The sequence below is a fragment of the Hipposideros armiger genome, unplaced genomic scaffold, assembly GCF_001890085.2.
Source record: "Hipposideros armiger isolate ML-2016 unplaced genomic scaffold, ASM189008v1 scaffold_118, whole genome shotgun sequence".
Lineage (NCBI taxonomy): Eukaryota > Metazoa > Chordata > Mammalia > Chiroptera > Hipposideridae > Hipposideros > Hipposideros armiger.
Genome location: NW_017731468.1, coordinates 441,516 through 462,382, shown reverse-complemented (window position 1 = coordinate 462,382; position 20,867 = coordinate 441,516). Strand labels below are relative to the sequence as shown.

The following is a 20,867-nucleotide window of genomic DNA, read 5'->3' as shown; positions in this document are numbered from 1 at the left end:
GCACCGCCCAATTAGCCCCACAAGCAGCACAGTGAGTCTGGAATAGGGGCTCAGTAATCTTTTTTTTTTTTTATTAGTAATCTGCATTTTTAATCAGCACCTCCAGTGATTCTGACATACTTAATCTGAGTATAATTTTTTGAAGACTATGCAATTTTAAGGAGATATTTTAAGATGGTATCATTAACATTTAGTAGCTTGAAGTTACGTGCTGTCAATCAGCAGGCCAAAACTTCATGAGTTGGTTATAACCAAGATTATCTTTAAGGTGGAATAGCTGTTAAGAGGACTTCTCAACCCTGTAGGTTTGTATACCTGCTAGCCAAGTTTAATTTGGAGTAAGTATAATTGCTGTTATTAACCAGGAAAGTTATTTACTCGGTATTCTTTTATTTCCACTATAAAATATGTTGATTCCAATATGCCATGCACCCAGCTTTGTATAAGTATGCCCACTAACCCCAAGAATACCAAGACTTCTGAGTGGCATTTGAGTGAATAGCAAACTACCTGACGATTGCAATAAAATAAGACTTCCTAAACTAGTTGCAGTATATGTGGTTCCAACCCTCTTGAACACAAGATTTGCAGCATGTTTCCAAGGAATGTATGTCAGCGTAAGGAGCAGACAGGTGCCATGCCTGACAGCTGTGGAGAAGGAGCTCCCTTTAAATTAATAGTGAGCATTTATGATCTCAGAAACATCACTGATGTGGTGAGAAGAACAGCCTATTCCACAATAGTAACAGGAATTTTTATTATATAATTTGATTTTCTTACACATCACTGTCCATTTTTTACTTAAGACACAAACTGTCACATGTTGAAAGTCATTGTGTTTTACTAAGATGGTTTCACTAACATTTAATAGCTTGAAGTCACGTGCTGTGTCAATTTTCCAAATGTTTCTGAGCAAGAATGAAATTCATCTACATATGAATAGTAGAAAATGTTTCCACTTACATTGTACACCCGTATCTTCAGTAAGTTGAAATCAGTTATTTCAAAAGAGGTTCCTATGGGACTCTTTGAACTACTTTAATAGATTATCATCTCCAGAATTGTCTGTAATTGATGTGACATATATAATCTGTAAGGTATTATGTAACTATTATGCCATAATCATCAGTGTCAAAGACCTTTTATAAAAATTGACAATAATATTCTGGTAATTTACCAATGTCTCCAGATCCTTAAATACAGTTCTGCAAAATAGAATTTCACTGTGTTTTTCTTAATGAAATGATCTTTTCTACTATAATGTGAGACATTGCAAATGTATACTATATTTTACCATGTGTAATGCGCACTTTTTTGCACAAATTTGTGAGGGAAAAATAAGGTTGCGCATTATACATGGGTAGTACTAATTCCATATCTGTATAAATATTTTTAATTCTTTTACTCAATATGCTTCTGAGTTAATAGTGTAACTCTAGAAATCAATAACAATATCCGTATGCAAAATAATACCCTGGAATACGATAATTGGTTTTGTTGAACAATAAACTTGCAACGAAAGCAATTTCGGCCAATGATTCAATGAAATGAAATGAAGAGTGATGTATTGTTGTCCACAGAGTAAGTGACTCTGACTGAATAAGATAGGTGATGCCAACTTTATTACCATAGGGTGAGCAGCACGACATTTCTCTTGGTACACTTTAGGCGGGAGCTAGCAATCCAGCTGACATTTTTACAAACATTATTGGAAAATCCCATGGAAAACTAAAACAAAAGATTTTTTCCCTGAAAGTTTGGGCCAAAAACGTGGGTGAACATTATACACAGGAGCACATTATACCCGGCAAAATATGATAATTTATCATTTTTTACAAGTTAGGTCATAGTAACTGCACAAGTTCATGTACTCTCTAAGATATTTTCACTCAGAATTACCATGGTAACACTGAGACAGTTTCATTTCAGACTTAGACATGAATTACTTCAAGATCAATCAGAATGAAAATCAGTCATTTAGTACATAACCCATTTATATACAATCTATATACAACATTTCATCCCTAAAAACATGTAATATGTGTCAGCATTCTTTGTCTACACAACTCAAGAACATGAATTCCTAGTGTGTAACCCTGTTCTTCTTAGTGTAAATGTTGTCAGTTGAGCATCTTTTTTATATGGACTTTGAATATCAGCTGCTCTCCCATCTTAAAGATGTCATTTCTCAGTGCATATACTTTATCTAATAACACTTACTTTTAATTTTGTAAGTAAACTAAGCGAAAATTGAAAAATAGCCAACTAATTTTTAAAATCATTACCAGAGGTTTGTCTAGTGTGCTGTGTTCTCAGTTTTTTCATTGTAACTCTCAGTAAAAATCATTGAGTGCTCTGTATCAGTGGTTTTCATCATCCAGCACCTGCCCACCATCCTCTCCATATGATCAGGTAACTCAGACCCCTCAGGTGGACACGTGCACATAATGATGGGCTTTAAAATGACAATGAAAGCATTCTTACCCAATTCTGCACGATGCTTCGCTTCAGTCGCACTCACAAATCTTTATGTTATTTACAGTCATCATTCAAATGCTGTCTTTTTACTGAATCCTTTAACAAATGTAAGCATAATTTTTTTAATTGACCTATTTTTCTGTCTAGAGCAAAGAAAACAGTCATACTAGTCTTCATAACTTTATGAATTATTATTATCTACATTTTTGGACTGGCTTACTCATAATCTCCAAGTACCATGTGTCCCTGCAAGTTGGAACAGCATTCCTGGCCTGCATGGAGCCAAGTGGCACCAACGGAGTCTTAATGGCTTAAAAGACTTCAGATGTACTATCAGGAGAGAAACACGTGGCACGCTGATTTCAAACCTTCCAAGCCGTCGTGCACATCTGGGGGCTTAAGTTCCATTTTCACAGCAATGTTCTTTACTATCTGCTAATGAGATGATCCCTTACTTTAAAAACAGCTATTCCTAGGATGACAAGAACTGGGATGAATGCATACAGAATCAGAAAGTCGGCTGTGAACCTGGACGTTGCACCTGGGGAGAGCCTCTCAATGAATTGAATTCCTTGATTGAAGGCACACATTGGATTAGCTGCCACAGAGCCATTTGAGCTGCCTGCCAGGGAGAAGATCAACAATGTCAGATTTGGTCATTAATCAACCATAACTACTGGTTAATTAAATCACATCCCAGCTAGTTTAATCAGCAAGTATTTACCAAATGCCCAGTAAGTTCTTAGCACCTGCTACCTACCCTTCTTCATGGAAGATACAGGACATTTGCAAGAGCCCGGAATTTATTAGATGAAGCAACCAGTGAGTGAGTGTTCTGGGCCTTGGCTTCATTTGAAGATGGAATTGGGTTTGTTTCCAGTCTGGGTCTATAGTCATTACCACAGTACTGATAAAAATCATCATCACTTCGGGTCACTTAGCACTGAATATCCTAAGGTTACTGCCATTACCACTTAAAGATACTTAAAACAACTACTCATGTCTACCCTGTTCTTTAGTTGTCTTCACAGAGTGGCCTGGGATTTCCAATGGCCAGGAGGAACTTGTGATGCACCCACTGCCCTCTCCCAGGATTGGGGAACAGACTTTTGCCAAAATGGCTTTACTCAGCTATATGCTATGTATATTCTGGGAACAAGAAGCCATTGCAATCTGCTTCAGCCTGTTCAGTAGGTATAGGAACTGATTCTACCCAAAATACACTAGAATTTACCTCAGCATATGTTAGGTCATTTTCTAAAAACATCAGAGTGGCCTGAAGCTATTGACCTTTGACAGGTGACTAACCTGACCATTGCTATATTCTTTTAAAAATCAGAGGAATTGTTAGCCTTTAATTTCAAAACAAGGTTTTAAATCTATTTGTTGTAAGATATAGCTTTTATTTAAAAAATACATTTCCCTCAGGAAATGGATTCATCAGAGTAATATGTAGAAATAACATTCCAAAATAGAATACTTACCACACGTGAAATTCCGTCCATAGAACTCATTGACTATAAGAATCTCACAGCAATATTTTTGGAATGTAAAATAAGTGAAGATTTTAAAAGGAATGGGCATTTCTTCTATGTTTCTTAAGAAAAAGAGAGAAAGAGAGATGAAATTCACTAGGTTCTGGTAATAGTCCTACCAAATGAAAAGCAACTCTTATTTTATTTTTCCCAACATGAATATGGTTTTTCATCACTCATTTATAAAAATTGTGCTTTCTATAAAAAATGACAAACAATACTGAAAAGTATAAAGAAATACCACTGCCCAGAAATAACTACTGTTAACATTTTGGTGATATATGTGACATGTGTATATGTGTGTTTGTAAGATTTTACATAAATGGAATTAAACCCTTTATGCTCTTTCCTAACCCACTGTTTTTGTTTTTGTTTTTTTTAAAGATTTTATTGGGGGAATTTGGGGAGGGAACAGCATTGGGGAATGGGGAAGGGGAACAGACCAGTTGCTGTCCTTTTGGTCTTCAGTCTAGTTGTGGAGGACGTCGCTTCACTGGCCCATGTTGGTATTATCATTGTGCTCTTCCCAGGTGAGGCAAATCAGTCGCCGGCCATTGGACAGCCACTCACGGGGGCTCACGGCAGCTCACACTGGCTGCCGGCCATTCATGGTAGCTTTACAGCAGCCCACTGCAGCCTACGCCGTTGTCGGCGACTCAATAGCAGCCCAACTCCAGGTTGAGCTGTTGTTCACCATCTTAGCTGTAGAGGGTGCAGCATCACTGGCCCATGTGGGATCTGAACCGGCGGCCCTGTTGCTCAGAGCTCGTGCTCCCAAGCCAACTCTTAACCAACGAGCCACTCGGCCGGCCCCCTAACCTACTGTTTTTTAACCAAACATCTGTCTCAGATGTCCTTCCAAGTCAGTAAGCATAGCACTCCATCATTTTTCATCACAGCTTGGTGGTCGGTTATAGTAGAAACCTTGATTTCACAATCCCCTGATTATGGATCGGTGTCTAATTTTTTTGGTAAGCGCCATTGATATAAAACTAAAAGAAAGCACACGCCTAACACACATCACATTAGAGAAGAATATTTGTGGTTAAACAGAGATTTGAGGGTGTTAATGTATCAAGTGAGAACTAAACTACAATGCAAGGGGAAAGGATGGAGAGAGAAAGCAGACATTCTCTGTGAAAATGAACTGTCTCCCCTTCAGCCTCATGCTGACCTTGTAGCCTGCTTGGTCCACGCTATAGCGTCTATCAATCAGCAAATATGTATTCAGTTCTTTTTATTTGCAAAGCACTAGTTCTAGGTGCTTGAGGAATTCAAAGGAAGTATTCTACCCTTAAAGAACTCTCAATGTGGTTGGGGACATAGAAGATATGTCCTTAAGACTATAAAAATACACAGTGGTGAACGATGTGTGCCTAGAACATATAAAAAACCAGTACCACATGTCCGTGACATTCTTGTATTTAGTATGTATATGGTGTCAGCTGTTTCCAAGTGACCCCCAAACTCCATGACTTTCAGTTCTTGGAAATTTTCTAAGGCACAAAATTAGCCACATTGAGAGGCTGCTAACTGGAAAGGATAGTTAGGAATCTGGGCGAACATAGGGGAGGAAGGCCATTCTAGGAAGGCAGACAGGAAGGCACAGACATGTCAAGGGCTAAATGTGGGACCAAATGGACTTAGAAAGGCTGAAGCAGCGGATCTGAAGTGGGAGCAATAGGAGATGAGTTTGAAATGGGAGCCAGGAACCAGCTGTTTCAGGGCCTTCCAGTGGATTAACATTGAAGGATCATGAGAAAGATCATGATGAAATCAGTGTTTTAAGAAAATGTGACATTTGGGCCTGCCGAGTGGCTCAGTTGGTTAAGAGCTCGCTCAAGAGTGCAAGCTCTGAGCAACAGCGGTTTGATTCCCAGTCCAAGCTGAGCTGCCAACAGGTGGCAGGATGGCTCAGCTAACAAAAACAAAACAAACAAAAAAAAAAACAAGAAAATGTGACATCAGTAAGTAGGATGGACCAGAATCAGAGCAGATGAAGAACAGCCAAGAGGAGGCCGGCCGAGTGGCGTGTTGGTTAAGAGTTGGCTTGGGACGCCAGCTCTGAGCAGCAGGGACCTAGTTCGGATCCCATATGAGGGCCAATGACGCTGCGCCCTCTACAGCTAAGATGGTGAACTGTTAACAGCTCGACCTGGAACTGGGCTGCCGTGAATCGCCGGTGATGGCGTAGGCTGCAGCCCCTGCTGCAGTGGGCTGCCGTGAGCTACCGTGAGTGGCTGGCAGCCAGCGTGAGTGGCTGGCCAGTAGCCAGCGAGCGAATGCCTCACCCAGGAAGAGCGCAATGATAATACCAACATGGGCCAGTGAAGCAACGTCCTCCACAACTAGACTGAAGAACAAAAGGACCCTTCCCCAATTCCCCAACACTGTTCCCCTCCCCCTATTCCCCAATAAAATAAAATAAAAAAAGAACAGCCAAGAGGGAGCAGGCTACAGCAGAAGTTCAAGTGTGAGATGACAAAGGCCTGGAATAGGATGATAACCATGAGACGATGGCTGCCCAGCAGGCCAGAGTTTTACCTCCTTGAAGTAGGAACTGTGTGCCTTCATCTTGTACTGCACTACACAAGGCAAAACACAAAGTAAAAGTTCCACATGTGTTTGTGATTTGACGTCAAAGAAGAAAACCAACACAATTTGGTGACTGATCCATGTGTAGGTGGTCCAGGCAGAGAGAGTAGTCATTCACTTATTCGCTCCATTCAACAAATATTTTTTGCAAACCTAATTAAATTGGTTCAAAGCCTTGGGGTGGCCACTGAGAAGAACTATAATGTGAATGAGACACAGCTGCTGCCCTTAAGAGGTTGGCATTCTATTAAAAGAAGGCTGTAACAGGAGGCACACGAGATAGGCCATGACAGACAACAAAGGGCGAAACTGAGGGAGAGCTCATCTAGCCAAGGGAATGGTTGGCAGGCTTCAAGCAGGCGGTATGGGTCAGGGAAAGGCACAGGAGAACTGGCTGTGTCATAGAATTCCTTGGAGTACTTTCAATAGGGAGGAACCCTAGACTAAACTTGTTGACATGGAACTGTCCACATTGTATTGCTAAATGGGGGGGGGGAGCATATATACTTTACTCCTTCAAAATAGTACGCTTTCATTTTTATTAAAAATTATATAAATGTCTAGCAAGATACACAACAAAATTTAACTCTGAGTTGTGATACATTAGGTAACTTTTACTTTCTTCCTCATACACTTCTGTATGATGTACATTCCCCACCACCCACCTCTGGGAAGGTAGAGGGCAGAGAACTTGCATGATTTTGTAAGCAGAAAGAACAGTGAAGCTATTTACGTTTGTGTTTAAAGGAGGAGGCAGCCAACAGCGCAAATGCTTGCAGGCAGGTGGTCAGAGAAGATGATGATTTGAGGGGAACATACACATTTAATGACTGAGGAGGTTGATGTGGTCTTCAGAAGCAGAGATTCAATTTAGTGATGAGAGTTAGAATCCAGGTGAAGCCTTGGGATGTTGAGATTTTGCAAAGAAGCCAACAGCATTTGTTAATGTTGGCCTCTGACTCTCTTTTAAGAATGATTAATGTCCTTTTCCTACAAACCAAATACATGAAATATTGCCAGATTGATTGGAACCCGTAATGATTGAAATATGAAAGAGGAGAGGCTGCTGCCCAAGATTGGGTCTATAACTTGCTGGCTTGATTCCATGCCCTTGGGGTGATTTAATTTGTGCCTTTTTTCATGCCACTTAAACACCATAGACAAATACAATTTAATGGTGTCATTGTAAAAGAAAAAACAAATCTCCTTGACTGATCAAAATCCAACTCACTTCACTCTATATAACTCACTACAGCTAATTAATTGTTTTCACATTGATTATCTCATTTGCTTCTCATGAGCCCTTGAGGCAGGTTGGGCTGTGATCATTATCTCCATGTCATAAATGAGGAAACTAATTTGAATAGAAGGGTGACTTGCCATGGCAGCCTGTGATAGAGGAAGTCTCTGACTGTAGGGTCAGCCCTCTCTCCAGGGAGCCACGTGCATCCTGGGACAGTCTTCACAGTGTAACTGGAGCTAAGTTAAGTCTGAGCTTAGTTTTCTCACCTGAATGTGGATTGCTCTGAGAGATAAATAACTGAACATACAAATATAATTACATATACTAGATGCTCAATAGCTTTTCTCTTTATTTGATTTTTAAATCAAAGAGACAGAGCCCGTTTCACATTTCCTCAGGAACCCATAGTTTACTTACTAGATCCCGCTCACATCAACTGCCTGGGATCAATTTTACCCTTCTAAAATTTTCCACCCTTCTTGCTATGACTTTACATATATTTATATATATTTTTTATTTATGCTATTTTTATATTATTTTTATGTTTTGAATATAAAATATTTCTTGTATATTATTTATACTACTTTTAATTTATCTTTTTCTTAGTTATAAAATGATGCTGGTCGATTATAGAAAATTCACAAAATATAGGAAAATATGAAGAAAAAAGTATGTATCATCCAGAGCTAATTACTGTTAACATTTGGTGTGTATCCTTCTAGTCCTGATACTTTCTTGAGCAGTCTTTTATCCTGCAGGCTGTTTTCTTATATGACTATTCTTACTTCCTAAAAGTAACTGGAAATTTCAAACTGGGATAGAGACTCAACAGTGCAGGGGCAGAAATGACTTAAATGTATGCTATTTAACTTGTAATATAGGCTGTGGATTTTTCTGGAGGATGGATTGGTTTTCCTCCTGTTGTTATAATGGCTTATGACACATGAATCACGTTAATAACTTGCCTAAATTATCATTTCCTGATGCTCAGGGTGAAGACATCTTATTGAACAAATGGTAAATGGTTTAAGGTCTAAGCACTAATGATTAGCAAGCACTGTAAATACTCCAGACTATAAGGTGGTACCTTTAACCAGTATCACATAGCTCTCCTCTGGAATTCCTTAATAACAATCATTATCAGGTGATCTTTAAAAACAAATCACACCGGGCCGGCCGAGTGGCGCGATGGTTAAGAACTCGCTTGGGATGCCAGAGGGCCCCGGTTCGGATCCCACATGGGAGGGCCAGTGACACTGCCCTCCACAGCTAAGATGCTGAACAACAGCTCAACCTGGAGCTGGGCTGCCATGAGTCGCCGGCGACGGCGTGGGCTGCAGTCCCTGTGGCAGTGGATTGCCATGGGCTACACGTGTGTAGCCAGCAGCCAGCGTGAGCGGCCAGCAGCCGCAGTGAGCGGCCGTCCAGAAGCCGGCGACTGATCTGCCTCGCCAGAGAAGAGCGCAATGACGGTGCCAACTTGGGCCAGTGAAGTGATGTCCTCCACAACTAGACTGAAGAACAAAACGACAGCAACTTGTCTGTTCCCCTTCCTCCCAATTCCCCAGCGCTGTTATCCCCCAATTCCCCAATAAAAATCTTTAAAAAATATATATAAAAAACAAACAAACAAAAAAAAAAACAAATCACACCAACTTAAATCCTTTGACTCATCATGGCTTACCTGAGGAATCCGGACCCCACAAGCACCCCAGCAATGCAAAGCAGAGCCACTATACTGTTGACCACATTTGGGTCTTGGACCATTCCAAGTAGCACAAGAGTCAGAAATTCACCAATCAGGTGGGGGGCCAAGACAGCAGCAGAGAAACATCCAAATCTGGCAACCTCGGGGTATAAGCCCAGAGTCCTAGAAAAACATAAGGCCTTTAGTTTCTCTCCAAAGGTTATCGTTTCAGAAAAATACCACACTTGCCTTCTATGAATGAGTCCATGGTGGTTAGTGGGAGGGACGAGTGTGCAGGGCAAGTCAAGTTCTCATTTGAAAGGGCTTTTGGGAACAGAGCCAATATCTGAGACCATTTATTACTGCAAATGGTTTCCATTGGCTCCAACTCAGTGCAACCCACCTTCTCCCTTCTACAGCTCCTTCAGCTCTCACAGGAAAATATTAGTGCTTAGACAATGGTCAGAAGTAACTGCAATACATAGGGTTGTTGAACTCTCCAGGCTTCTCCATAAATAACCGCAATTCTGTCCCCACTCGTCCTACCCAAGCTAACCTACTACCCTAATGCTAAGGGCTCGCCCGACCTGCCCCTCAGCCCTTCCCTCCCTGAACCCCATCCCTGTGACACGGGGCTATTGATGGTGTGAAAACCCTTCACTGATTTCATCTTCCATCGGATTAGCCCTTCCCAGGCCTACTCCATTCCATTCTTGTCTTTTATTCTACCAGCCCTTTCTACCGATTTGACCTCCATTTTCTCGTAAACAGACTACTCTATATCCATGCCTCTTGACTCTTCTACTCCTTTCATCAAATAACATTTCCCTAATGATAGCATGTCCTCAACAACCATTAGACATGGCTCCGCTTTCTCCCATTTGTAGAGTAAGGAAAAAGACAAGTTGGCTTGTCTTATATCCACCCATCCCTATCACTCTTCAAGACCATTTGCCTTTCCTTTTACACAAATCAAGGACAATTATACCACCTTTATCGAATGGTTGCAAGGATGACATGAATTAGTATATTTAAAGCTCTTAGTGCCTGACATAAAGCAAGTGCTCAATATGTGTTAGCTATTATTACTATTATTATTATATTATTTTATATTCCTTAGCATAATATTTGTGCTTCCTTATAATACTAATCTTACACTTTCTTGAATTAAAGTCATCTGGAGATTTATGTCCATAATCCATTATCTGAAACACTTTAGGGCCAGATGTTTTTTGGAATGTGGCAATTTACAGATTTTGGAAAGGTTTTATAGGCCATACTTGCTGCAGTGGGATCCGAGACCCCACCTGTAATCAAGCATGTTAATATTTTTGCTAAACAGGAATACTGATGCGGGAAAAGTACTAAAAACCTTCTGGCTCTCTACCCTGGAACTCTCTCTCCATAGGGCCCACTGGCCTTTGACTGAACACCTGTGACTACCCCCTTACCAGTAGCTCACACTGCTGAAAATCACGGTGGCAATGACGCTGAAGGGGAGGACATGCAGCACATAGGCCAGCAGCATCTGCCACTTCTGATACAGGCCATCTTGACTCTCCTGGTCACTGACAGCTCGCAGCACAGGAACTGGGCATGGAATGCAGGTTTCAGAACAGCTGGTCACCACACAGCTAAGGGAGAGAGGGCTAGCCCAAGCTGAGCTTGAGGTCTGTCGTGGCTGGATGGTGAGGACCAGCTGGGGCTTCCAGGTCATGGGAACTATAAATACCCCCCAGCCCAGAAATCTACACTCTACCTGAGTTACAATACAGTTGCAAAAGCTGTTATAATTTATTTCCTTCTCCCTAAAGTGTGGGGGGGGGATATCACCAATTCAAAAACATACAAGCAAAAGGGGCACAAATGAGTGATGTGAGGCACTTTGTCCTCCTTTTGTGAAGGGTCTTGGCACCAAACATCAGGCAACTGGGTATTGCTTCTGGATTCCTAATTGAAATTGAAAATTAGGTGTTGGCTGTCCTAAAATAGGCTCCAAAAAATACATAACAGCACAAAGTTGGCCAGGTATTGGCTCCATTGAATGCGCATCCCAATGGCCAAGATAGGATAGCAGGGATGATCTCCTGATAAACCTTTCCAAACGCTGCCCGTTACCGCCTTGTAACTCCATGCTCCCTTGGATCCTTAGAAGCCCTCAGAAAGATCCACCTGGCGCGCTGATTCACCCTAAGGGTTAGTAGCTCAGTAGTTACCTTTCCCCAGAGAAAGAATCTAGGGAGCGCCAGGTTGAGCTCAGAGAAATACCCTGATTATGGAGGAGTCTTGCAAGGTGATGACTGGAGAAGAGAGACATTCAAGGAGAGAGGAGGCTCCCCCACCCACCCTGCTACCCAGAGCGTGCCTCCTGGGCGTGGCACTTACACAGGTTCACAGCGTTGAGCATGCCTGTGTATGGCATGGCACCCACACACTGGTATAGGAGACCCACGCGGTCCTGGAAAGCACCTTTTAGCACATCGTTCTGGACCCGTAGAAGGAAGAAAATGACGAACAAACCCATGATCAGGTTCTGGATCAGTCGCATGATCACTGCCAGCTTATTTCTCATTAAGTTTTTCGTCACTCTCCTGCAAGACAACCCCATTTTAATTCCTTCTCTTTTATTGGTCGATGTCTAAGCGCCTAAAATGCAGTGAGGCTCTTACCTCAGGAGAACACATAGTTTAGTGAGAGCTCCAGGAGAATCCTTGGTTTTGAAAGGAACCATTGGTAATGTTTTCAGGTGCTTTGTTCTTTCAATATTCTCCAAGATTTTGTGATAAATTGCTGATTCTTTGTAGGCAGATTCAATCATCTGGACTCTCTTGTAGGTTTCCATTTCCCGTTCTTTGCTTTGGGTATCCACTGATGTCAGGTCCACTAAAATGTTTTCCCAAAAGAAATATCCCAAGTGTTTTTAAATGAAGAAATCAAGCATATACACAATGGCTAATAATATACGTTTCATTATCGGTTTAGGAGTACTAACCATAATACCTCATCCCATCAGAATAATACCTATTGTTCATGCCCACCTATAACATCAGAATATTTTAAAGCTACCAGCAGGGCCAAGAGGATCCCACCGGGACTGTCTGGGAGATTTCAGAAGCTCAGCTATTTTTCTCTGACAAAGTAGGAGTGCCTCGATTTAAGAGAGATCCCCCACCTCATTCTGATAGGAGATCCATCTACGGCAAGTTAATTGACAGGCCAAATTAATTCCTTGAAGAGTAAACACACCAAAAACAAAAGCTAAAATAAAACTCACTAGTGCTGTTGTCATCCAAGCAGAAATCTGAGATGATAAAATAAAAAAAAAAATTATGATGATGAATGTGAAAGAAAAACTTACTATAAAAATCAAAAGGGTTTGAATGTTCAGGACAAGGGTAACTGCAGCCACTGAAGAAATCAAGCATTTCCACTGGTGTCCCGCAAAATACCAGCTCCCCAAAGCTCAGAATAGCGATTTTGTCGAAGAGCTGATTGGATAACAAACTGTGTTAGTATATAATCAGGACACCACATCCTTATGGAAGAAAAGTTTCCAAGCAGTCAGTCCTTTGATGATCTCAGCCATGCATCAGTATTCTTACTGCATCCATTGGGGACACTCAAAATGCATCCCTATTCCTTTCAGCCTGGGTGGCCCCTATGCATTCGGTCTGTGCCCAGCATCGCATCTGGGGTAGAAGAGAACGACTGGACCTGGGTTTGAGTCCCCGATGTGCCACTGAGTGAGTCATCTTGGACAATTTTTTTTTTTAAATCTCAGACCCTCATTGATAAAAGGCAAATAAATAATAGCTCCCAAGAAAGATCCTGGGAGGATAAAGTGAGATTTTTGTGAGGAAACATAATTTAGTGGAGAAACACAGTCTTTGAAACCATCTGGACTACGAATGCCAATTCTAGCTTTTTATGAACTGTGTGATCTTGGCTCAATTTTGTATCATTTCTAAGTCTCATTCCTCTCCTCTATAGAGAGAAAATACTGTTCACCTGACAGGACAGTTGTGCGGATTACATTACGTGAGTTTCCATCCTTCACCCATGTCAGGAGCTACTGGCTCCAATTGCCCTGGTTGCTGAGTACTAATCTCTGCCCCATGATCCTCATCTCAGCACACACAGGTACCACCCTTGATGAGCTGAGCAGGAAGGAACGAGAGAGGTCCCCTCTCACCTGGAAGAGCTCGGAGCGGGGCTGGTGAATGGTAAGAATCACAATGCGGTCTCTGCGAGCCAGCTCTGCTAGCAGGACGACGATCTGATTGGCCGTCATGCAGTCCAGGCCAGTGGTCGGCTCATCAAACAGCATGACCGCTGCAGGCAAAGAAGGGACATACTTCAGAGTCCCTGCCAAGTCTGGGCTCTGGGCTCTAAACTCAGAATTTTGAAAAGTTCCTCATTTGAGCTGTTTTACCCCCATCCAAACAGGGCACACTGAGAAGCACCTGTATGTAAGTGTCTTTCAGCCCGAGCCCAGGAGAATGAGCCTGACCCTGGAGGGCCCAACTCCCAGCTCTGGAGCACATTTCTGGCCTATTCCTCCAGGGAACAGGGTGGCAGCAGCAGTCAGATCAGTCCTCTCGCATGGCAATATGGACTATTTGGGCTCTGTCCAGGGGACCTTGAGGGGCAAAGGGCTGGCAGGCTGGCACCAAGTTGTTTTTAAAAGGCTGAGAGGAGGCTGGTTAAAATGACACAGCCTCATTTCATGTCACCAACATTAACAGGGTCTCTGCACTGCAAAAATCTTAGACCCATGAAACAAGGTAGGCAGGTGCTTGGGTTCTTTAGCGGGTATAACTGTAGCCCAAAGCTGCAAGGGCTCTTGAGAGCATCTCTCTTATTTGCCTTCCAGTGACCAGGCACCACGTGGAGAGCAGGCAATCTTGGTTCCCCTCCCACCCCATGAAGAAAGTATCCAGAGGCCATATGTCCTCTTCCAGGTGCATATAGTGCTGAGGTTTCCCCAAGGGGTGGGGAGAATGACCAAACTAGGCAGGGGAGCCAGCTGACAGGCTACCCATCTTGATAGCCCCTCCCCTCAAAATATGCACTTTTAAGTCCCACTTTAATGCTGCCATTTCATAAAGACTTCTAGTCACATCAGGGCTCACTGGCTTTCCACAGCAGACACAGTGGTTCTCTAGTAAGAAGTGAGGATGGACAGGGCAGGGCCCCATGTTCATGGAAGACCCTAATTGAACATTAAACACAAATGCAGTGCTTCCAAGTCCAAGAGCTGTTTATGACAGAAGAACATCAGGAATTACATAGTATTTCCAAAGAAACTGGTCCTCAGTTTGAAAATGTTCAGTGACTTCAGTTCCAAACAAACCCTTCACACAATGGAGACTGTGAAGAAAGGGCCTCGTGTATCTGCAGACATACAGGTCCCACTTACTGGGATCCTGGAGGAGCTGGGCTGCGATGGAGACCCGGCGCCGCTCGCCATTGGAAATTCCCCCAAAGGTGTGGTTGCCAATCAGCTGGTCTGCCACGTAGCTCAGACTCAGCTCGGCCATGACTGCCTCCACCTGGAGGAGACACAAAGTCCAGGAAGGCTGGTCACTGCTGGGCAGCTGTTCCAATTCACGGCCTGAGGATGCCACGGGATCGGAAACACACATTCCCGTGAGTGCTCAGGCCACTTTCAGACTCACCACACCATGGGGAAAGCACACCTATTACAATAAAACCCAATTTGGTTCAAATCACAACATAATACATGTGGCTGATTAAAATAAATGAATATGAATTGTTTTGAAAAGTCCTTAGAGCAACAAAAACTGCTTATATCTGCTTCAGGGAAATTTCCCAAGAAGCAATGAAGACTTCACTGGGCTCCTGTTTTCAGATGCTACAGTCAGCCCAGCCCGTACAGAAAAAATTCCCCCAAAGGCATAGTTACAATACAGCTTGTTTTTATAATGTTTGGTTTTTGAATCTTTATTATAATAAATGTTTTATGTGTTTTTAAAAATCTAATTTGGTTTGAAATAAACCTGATTTCCCTTATGTAATTCATATAAACCCTGGAGTCCCCCATGGTCCAATCTATCTCAGCATGATTTTGCATCAAAGAAATAGAATCTAGCTATCAAAAGTAATTAAAAAATAATGCCAGTCTTTACTTGAATCTCTTTAAGGACTTTATAAAGGACCCAGTTTATAACCTACAGCAACACTTCTTAAAATCCCCCCCCCCATTCTCATGTTACTTATTTTATACCCTGCAGCTCCCTGAAACTTCTCCTTACTCATTCTCAACTCCCCCACAACAATAACAACTAAAAAAATTCTTTACTGACTCTCTTATCAAGAAAGTTGGTCTTTTTCCTCCCTCTCCTTCTTTCCTTCTTCAGCTTGTCTCCTCTCCAGACACCCTTCAATAATCTCTATTTCTGGCCCACCTCTTATCCCATATCTGCCAAAGGCCCTGGGAAAACAGAAAGACACTGAGAGTAGTTTTATATACATGTGGTAATGAGTTTTGTTCCCATACACTTCTAATGAGATTGTGTTACATTTATAATAAACAAAAAACAAAACTCTGCCTTTAAAAAAAATCACAACAAACTGATTGGAGTAAAAGAGGGCATGATATAGGAACCAAAGTTCCAGAGGACACAGGGGGTGGGATCAACGGCATAGATGAAGCTTTGACCAAAAGAAGAGACACATCTGGAACAGATACAAAGGAATAACGAGAAGGTTAAACCTGCATAAATAAACCAGTATGATTTGTTCTGGAAAAAAGGAGGGTCTCCTCTTGCCATCAGAGCAGAGGGATCAGGGAATTGCGCTCTCTCGATGTGGCCGGGTTTATGCACGCACCAGCCAGGGCTGACTCCCGAGCGTCCCTTTCATCTGCTCTGCAACAGCATGACAGGAGTAGAGCTTGCCCCTCCTGGCTCAGAAGGGATGCTCAGAGAAGACATTTACTTCTGTTTCAGATGTCTCTCGCCCTGGCGGGAAGCCTCTCCCATGTTTTGCAAACACTATTGAGAATGGAATTCAGAGTCTTAGAAGGGACCAGTAGGACCATTGGGACCATTGGGATCCACTGGGATCATCAACTTTTTCTGTGTTACGTGTCCTCACATGAACTGATGTATTTCTCACAACTCCAGGAGAGGTTCATTATTATCCTACTTATTACAGAGGAGAAAACAGACCCTCAGAGAAGTCCATAACTTGCCCAAGGTCATGCCATTTACAAACGGCAGAGCTGGGATTGAGAGCAGGACTGTGTGTTCTCGAAGCACAAGGTTTAGCCAACAGCCCAGGAGACACAACCTGCTCACATCAACCACAGCCTATGTTCAGGTTCCCCAGGGGGCAGGAGCAGATCTGCTATACGGTGGCCTCAATGATCACCAGCACTTTTGCCTCACTAAATTATTTTGCAGGATTTTATACCCTGTGAACTGGATTTGCTCAGAAAGAACTCTCAAGCAGGCAGAACTTTTGCAGGACATTTAGGAGCTGCCAGTGTCAGGCAGAGTGATCATTCACCAGACAGACACATTTGCCATCAATTGATTTCAAGGTATCCATGACTTTACTGAATATTTATGCAAATATGGGCGTTTTCTGGGGGAAGAGCTCAGTAACTTTTTCAGGTTCTCTCAGTGGGGTGTTTGACATAAAAGTCAGTAATTCAGAAGAAACCATTTATGACTACATTTCTCCCACCCACATAGCAATCCGATCGTCCCCTGCCCATTTTAGAGAAAGGAATACTAAAGCAAGCAGAGTAAGCCTGCAGAAGGGCTCACCTCTCAGTCACTGTCAGCACCGCTAATTCAGGTGTGCACGTCTGTGCCTCACTGTGGGCTGGCCTCTGACCCCTGTCATCTCAGGCCACAGTGGCACTCAGGAGACCCTGGGGACTCAGGGGACAAGATGGAGCTTGAGGGCCTGGGTTCCTTTCCCCGCTCTGCCATTTCCAGTGGTCTGATCTGAATCCCCGTGGGTGTCAGGAGAGAATGCCTCCATTTCAGGGTTGATGCCAGAATGAAATGAGAGACGATGCGTGAACAAGGCCTGCCTGATGCCAGCCAGATATGAGCGCCCACAGTATGACTTGGTAGAACAGTAAGAGCCTTGCAATGCCTTCTGAGCAGCCTTAAGTGCCTTCCAGGGAGGAAACAGGCTCAGGCATCGCTCTGTGAGGACTATGGTCCTTCCTGAGGGCGAGGCCCTTGCTAAGGTGCCTCTGGAGTGAAAGCTATACTCCAAAATTATCTAGGACTCTCAAACAGACCTAGTTCCACTTCCCAAGCCGTGCCTGCGCGTCTAGGGCAGGGACAAGATGAGCAGCTCTCTGGGGACAGGCTGGGCAGTGCCTGATAAAAATGGGGTACCTTGCTGCATCCTTTGCTGACATGAAGGGTTCTCTCGGAGCCTGAGTGGCAGTAACGAAAGGCCAGGCTTGGAGCCTAAGCTGCAGATGTAATTTGTGTTCCCAGGAAGAACCTCACTGAGGCCTTGGGGTGGTAAAGCCTCTGAGGCAGATGTCACTGGTCTCTTCTAACAGCCCTAAGAGCCCATGTCCCAGGGAACTGTGCCTGTTTCGCATGGCACATCTACCTGTCCTCGGTCCTCTGTGCATTCTCAGTTCAGGCCTTCACAGTCCAGACAGAAATGAGGCAATGTTTCCAGGTAAGGTCCCCGTGGGGTTTACCTGTGGCTACTTCTAAATTGGGTGCATTTAAAGAAACAGATGGGACTCTAGACAGAGGTGACAATTCAATAGTTCCTTTCTTCACTACTTTAATCCAGTTTGGATGAGGCACATTCAGGATGCCTCAAAGAAAGTTGAGAAAAGTCTCAGCAGGGCTGCAGGGTGAAGCAGAATGGGGAAATTAGCATATCCGTTCAAACTCAGAGCTCCTGGGACAGCACCAGCCCACAGAATTACAATACAAACCACGTGCAGAATTTAAATATTTTAGTAGCTACATTTTAGAAAGTAGAAACAGGTGACATTCATTTCCATAACATAATGTAACCCAATACAGCCAAAATATTATTTCAACCTATAATCAATATTTTAAAAATTATTAATGAAATATTTTACATTCTGTATCTTCAGACTAAGTTTCTAAAATCTGGTATTTTACACTCACAGCGCATCTCAGTAAGGACTAGTCACATTTCAAGTGCTCCAAGCCACGTGGGACTAGTGGCTGTCACACTGGATAGTGTAGGTCTAGACTCTAAAGGGGTGAATAGTGAAAGGAGAGGAATGAGCAAGTGGAGGGAAGGGGAGGTGGGAAGCCACTGCGGGGTGGGGGTGGGTGATCCCCTGGGTGCCCCTGCTTAGGGGCCAGGGCCACTGTGAGGACAGGTGGTACGCACCTTCTTCTGGATGAAGTCTGGGGAGCTGCCCCGGATGGCCAGCAGCGCAGTGTAGCCCAGCGTCTCGCGCACCGTGAGGTTGCTCAGCAGAGTGTCGCTCTGCAGGAGAGGGAGGCGTCAGCATTGCCCCAGACCCGGGCTGCAGTGGGCCGAGGCCGGGGACATGCCCACCTGCAGGACGTAGGAGAAGCAGTCCTGGAACTGGTCCCTGCGCAGCACCTGGCCATTCACGAACACCTCCCCGAACAAGGTCCCTGTGCGCCACAGCCTCCCGGACATGGCGTCCAGCAGCGTGGTCTTCCCTGAGCCTGGGGGGTGAGAAGAAAAGGCTCTGGAGAAGTCCTTCCAATGATGCACTGCAAGAACTTCCCAAGATCCTTGGTGGACCCGCGGTCCAGCTCCGACTTGTTCTCTGTAGCCTCAAACTGTCAAACCTGTGGGTCAAACTGTCATGGCAGTAATGAGTCTTTCGGCTTTTCCTCTGAGTGAAAGGGGTTACAAGCCATTTCTATCACCTGGGTCAGGACTGGAGGGGCTTTGTCTACCAGTTTATTTGCTTTTAAAGCTGTTTTGGGTTGAAAAAGAAAATATAGGATCAAAATAAAAGGAAAACCAGGGCTCTTGGAAACAGGCCTGAGCCTGTTGGGGTGAATTCCTCTCAGTGGGCTAAGCCCCCTGCACAGCAGCTCTAAGCTACAAACAGGGCAAAACCCGACAGCCAATAACCCTGAGGGTCAGTGCCATCCACTGATGTGCCAATAGCAACGAAGACTCAACTGTAACCGGAGGGCACACACAACCCACAAAAGGGACACTTGAGAACACCCAGTGCAGGTGATCAGGGAGAGTGTGCCACTGGGCCCCACAGGACACCTCCTACATAGGGCCACCGCCCAAGACTGAGAGACATAGCAAATCTACCTAATACATGGGAATAAACACAGAGAGGCAGCCAAAACGAGGAGATAATGAAAGAACAGGAGAAAACTCCAGAAAAAGAACGAAACAAAATGGATGCAAGCAACCTACCAGATACAGAATTCAAAACAATGATTACAAAGATGTTCAAGGGACTTAATGAGAACTTCAACAAAGATAGCAAGCATAAAAAAGGACATAGAAACTGTAAAAGAACCAGTCAGAAGTGAAGGATACAATAACTGAAATGAGGACTACACTAGAAGGAATCACCAGCAGACGAGATGAAGCAGAGGATCTAATCAGCAATTTGGAAGACAATGTAGCAGAAAACACCAAATCAGAACAGCAAAAAGAAAACAGTATCCAAAAAAATGAGGACAGTTTAAGAGACTTTTGGGACAACATCAATCATAACAACATTTGCATCACAGGGCTACCAGAAGGAGAAGTGAGAAACTAAGAGATTGAGAAACTATTTGAGGAAATAATGAATGAAAACTTCCCTAACCTGGTGAAGGGAATAGTCATACAAGTCCAGGAAGTGCAGAGAGTCCCAAACAGGATGAACCCTAACAGGCCCACAACTAGACCAATTATAATTAAAATGGCAAAGGTTATAATAAAGAGATAATCCTAAAGCAGCAAGAGAAAGGCAACTAGTAACTTATAAGGGAGCTGCCATTAGATTGTCAGCTGATTTTTCAACAGAAAATTTGCAGGCCAGAAGGGATTGGCCCAAAATATTCCACATGATGAAAAGCAAGGACCTACAACCAAGACTACTCTACCCAGCAAGGCTATCATTTACTATCATTTAAAATCGAAGGACAGATAAAGAACTTCCCATACAAGAAAAAGCTAAAGGAGTCCATCACCACCAAACCAGTATCACAAGAAATGTTAGAGGGACTTCTTTAAGATGATTATATATAATAAAATGCTCATGCAACTCAACACCAAAAAAACAAACAACCCAATTAAAAAATGGGCAGAGGATATGAAGAGACATTTCTCCAAAGAGGACATA

At 43.3% G+C, this 20,867-nt stretch overlaps 2 protein-coding genes across 3 annotated transcripts in view; one reads left to right on the top strand and one right to left on the bottom strand.

Annotated features, from left to right (window-relative positions):
- The window catches only part of DYNC2LI1 (dynein cytoplasmic 2 light intermediate chain 1), a 33,409-nt gene extending 30,519 nt beyond the window's left edge, over window positions 1-2,890 (top strand). The window contains exon 14 of the mRNA XM_019647959.1: window positions 2,626-2,890. The gene's annotated coding sequence lies outside the window, so the exon portion shown is untranslated. The remainder of the gene's footprint in view (window positions 1-2,625) is intronic.
- The window catches only part of ABCG5 (ATP binding cassette subfamily G member 5), a 26,814-nt gene continuing 6,682 nt past the window's right edge, over window positions 736-20,867 (bottom strand). For both annotated transcript variants that reach the window (XM_019647954.1, XM_019647955.1), the window contains 11 exons: window positions 19,091-19,227; window positions 18,920-19,018; window positions 14,958-15,090; window positions 13,731-13,870; window positions 12,897-13,026; window positions 12,208-12,421; window positions 11,924-12,129; window positions 10,990-11,128; window positions 9,536-9,721; window positions 3,963-4,075; window positions 736-3,100 (listed from right to left, as the gene is read on the bottom strand). In XM_019647954.1, the coding sequence (XP_019503499.1) occupies window positions 2,907-3,100; window positions 3,963-4,075; window positions 9,536-9,721; window positions 10,990-11,128; window positions 11,924-12,129; window positions 12,208-12,421; window positions 12,897-13,026; window positions 13,731-13,870; window positions 14,958-15,090; window positions 18,920-19,018; window positions 19,091-19,227 (1,691 nt within the window). In that variant the 3' untranslated portion in view covers window positions 736-2,906. The remainder of the gene's footprint in view (window positions 3,101-3,962; window positions 4,076-9,535; window positions 9,722-10,989; window positions 11,129-11,923; window positions 12,130-12,207; window positions 12,422-12,896; window positions 13,027-13,730; window positions 13,871-14,957; window positions 15,091-18,919; window positions 19,019-19,090; window positions 19,228-20,867) is intronic.